Source organism: Gracilinanus agilis, unplaced genomic scaffold (assembly GCF_016433145.1).
Source record: "Gracilinanus agilis isolate LMUSP501 unplaced genomic scaffold, AgileGrace unplaced_scaffold55661, whole genome shotgun sequence".
NCBI classification, from domain to species: Eukaryota; Metazoa; Chordata; class Mammalia; order Didelphimorphia; family Didelphidae; genus Gracilinanus; species Gracilinanus agilis.
Window position 1 is genome coordinate 1 of NW_025390978.1, and position 1,684 is coordinate 1,684.

General features: G+C 67.6%; 1 protein-coding gene across 1 annotated transcript; it reads left to right on the forward strand.

Moving 5' to 3' along the window:
- Nucleotides 1-47: 47 nt before the first annotated feature.
- On the forward strand, nt 48-1,283 carry SPIB (Spi-B transcription factor; the record flags this gene model as incomplete). Its single annotated transcript, XM_044684740.1, has 2 exons — nt 48-174; nt 463-1,283. Coding segments are annotated over 2 exons (423 nt in total), but the record flags the coding sequence as incomplete, so codon positions are not given.
- Nucleotides 1,284-1,684: the final 401 nt, after the last annotated feature.

Sequence of the window (1,684 nt, forward strand, 5' to 3'; positions counted from 1 at the left end):
GCCCCTCCTGCCCCCAGGCCGCCGCCGCAGCCCCCTGGTTCCCCCAGTTCTCCAGTCCCGGCTTGTCGGAGGATGAGGAGTTCCCGCTGGACAGCCCGGCCTTGGAGGTGTCCGACAGCGAGTCCGACGAGGCCCTGGCGGCGGCCGGAGGGGAGGGGAGAGGAGGCGACGCAGGTACGGGGGCTGGACGGGGAGCTCCCTACCTCCTGAGGCGTCGGCCCGGGGCTGGACAGCTCTGCCCCGACGGCAGCCCGGCTTTCTTGGCTGGAAGCAGAGCTGTGCCGGCCTCCCAGGCTGCCACCTGGCCCACCCCTTGGGGCCCCAGGTAGCGTTTCTGGGCCCGTTTCTTTAGCAGGTAGACTGAGGCCAGCTGGCACTAAGCAGGAGTCCGCAGCTGCCCGGAGGGGCCCGGGTGGGGGTGGGGGGGCCTCCCGGCCTGAGCCCCGCCTTGCTCCCCCCCAGGGGCCCGGAAGAAGCTTCGCCTCTACCAGTTCTTGCTGGGGTTGCTGACCCGCGGGGACATGCGGGAGTGCGTGTGGTGGGTCGAACCCGGGGCCGGCGTGTTCCAGTTCTCCTCCAAGCACAAGGAGACCCTGGCCCGCCACTGGGGCCAGCAGAAGGGCAACCGCAAGCGCATGACCTACCAGAAGCTGGCCCGGGCCCTGCGCAACTACGCCAAGACCGGGGAGATCCGCAAGGTCAAGAGGAAGCTCACCTACCAGTTCGACAGCACCCTGCTGCCCCCCGCGCGGGCGTGAGGCCGCGCCTCCCCGCCCGGCTCCGACTGCTCGGCCGGAGTCCAAGGAGGGCTCCTGCCTGGGCGCTTCCCAGCCTCGTTCCCCCACGCTCTCCTCTGCCATTTCGGCTCTGACTCCGCCGGAGCTCCAGGGCGCTACTGCCCTCCCGGCCTCAGTTTCTCCCTAAGGGAGTTTGGTCAGATGGTGTGGAAGGTCACGTGCTGGAATCCCAGACGGGGCTGAAGGGGGCCTGAAGGGGAGCCGGCCGTGCGGGAAGCCCTTCCGAGGGGGGGGGACCCCGGGGGCGGCGGCGGGGACCCCCCCCAGCAGAACTTCCTCTGGGCTTGCTGCCCACCGTGTGCCTCGGCCGGTGTCCCCGGAGCCCTGCAGCCCCGGGAGGGGGGGGCCGAGAGTGGCCAATCCTCAGTCAGGACCACGGCCAGGCCCCGCCGCTCCTTCCTACCCAGAGCCTAGAGAGGCCCAGCAGCCACCTGGGGCTGCGCAGGCCGCTCATTGCCAGTCATGGACTTTGCAAATAAAAGATGATCCCACTCCACCGCGGCCCGTTCCTTTGGGAGGCGGGGATGGCGGGGCGCCCCCTACCGGCCCGACGGGGGCGGGCCAGGCCTATCCGCGGGGCTCCTGCTCTCCGCCCTCCCCCTTGCATGGGCATCTCTCTCCTCCTGGGCTCTGGGTCTCCCCCTCCCTGTTCCAGGTCTAGCTCTCTCCTGTTCTCTGAAGTCTCTCTCTGGCTCTGGCTCTTCTCTCTGCCCCTAGCTTTTCTATCTGTCTCTTCTCTCTATCTCTGTCTCTGTCTCCTCTCTGTCTCTGTCTCTGTCTCTTCTCTCTGTCTCTGTCTCTGTCTCTTCTCTCTGTCTCTGTCTCTGTCTCTTCTCTCTATCTCTGTCTCTGTCTCTTCTCTGTCTCTGTCTCTTCTCTGTCTCTGT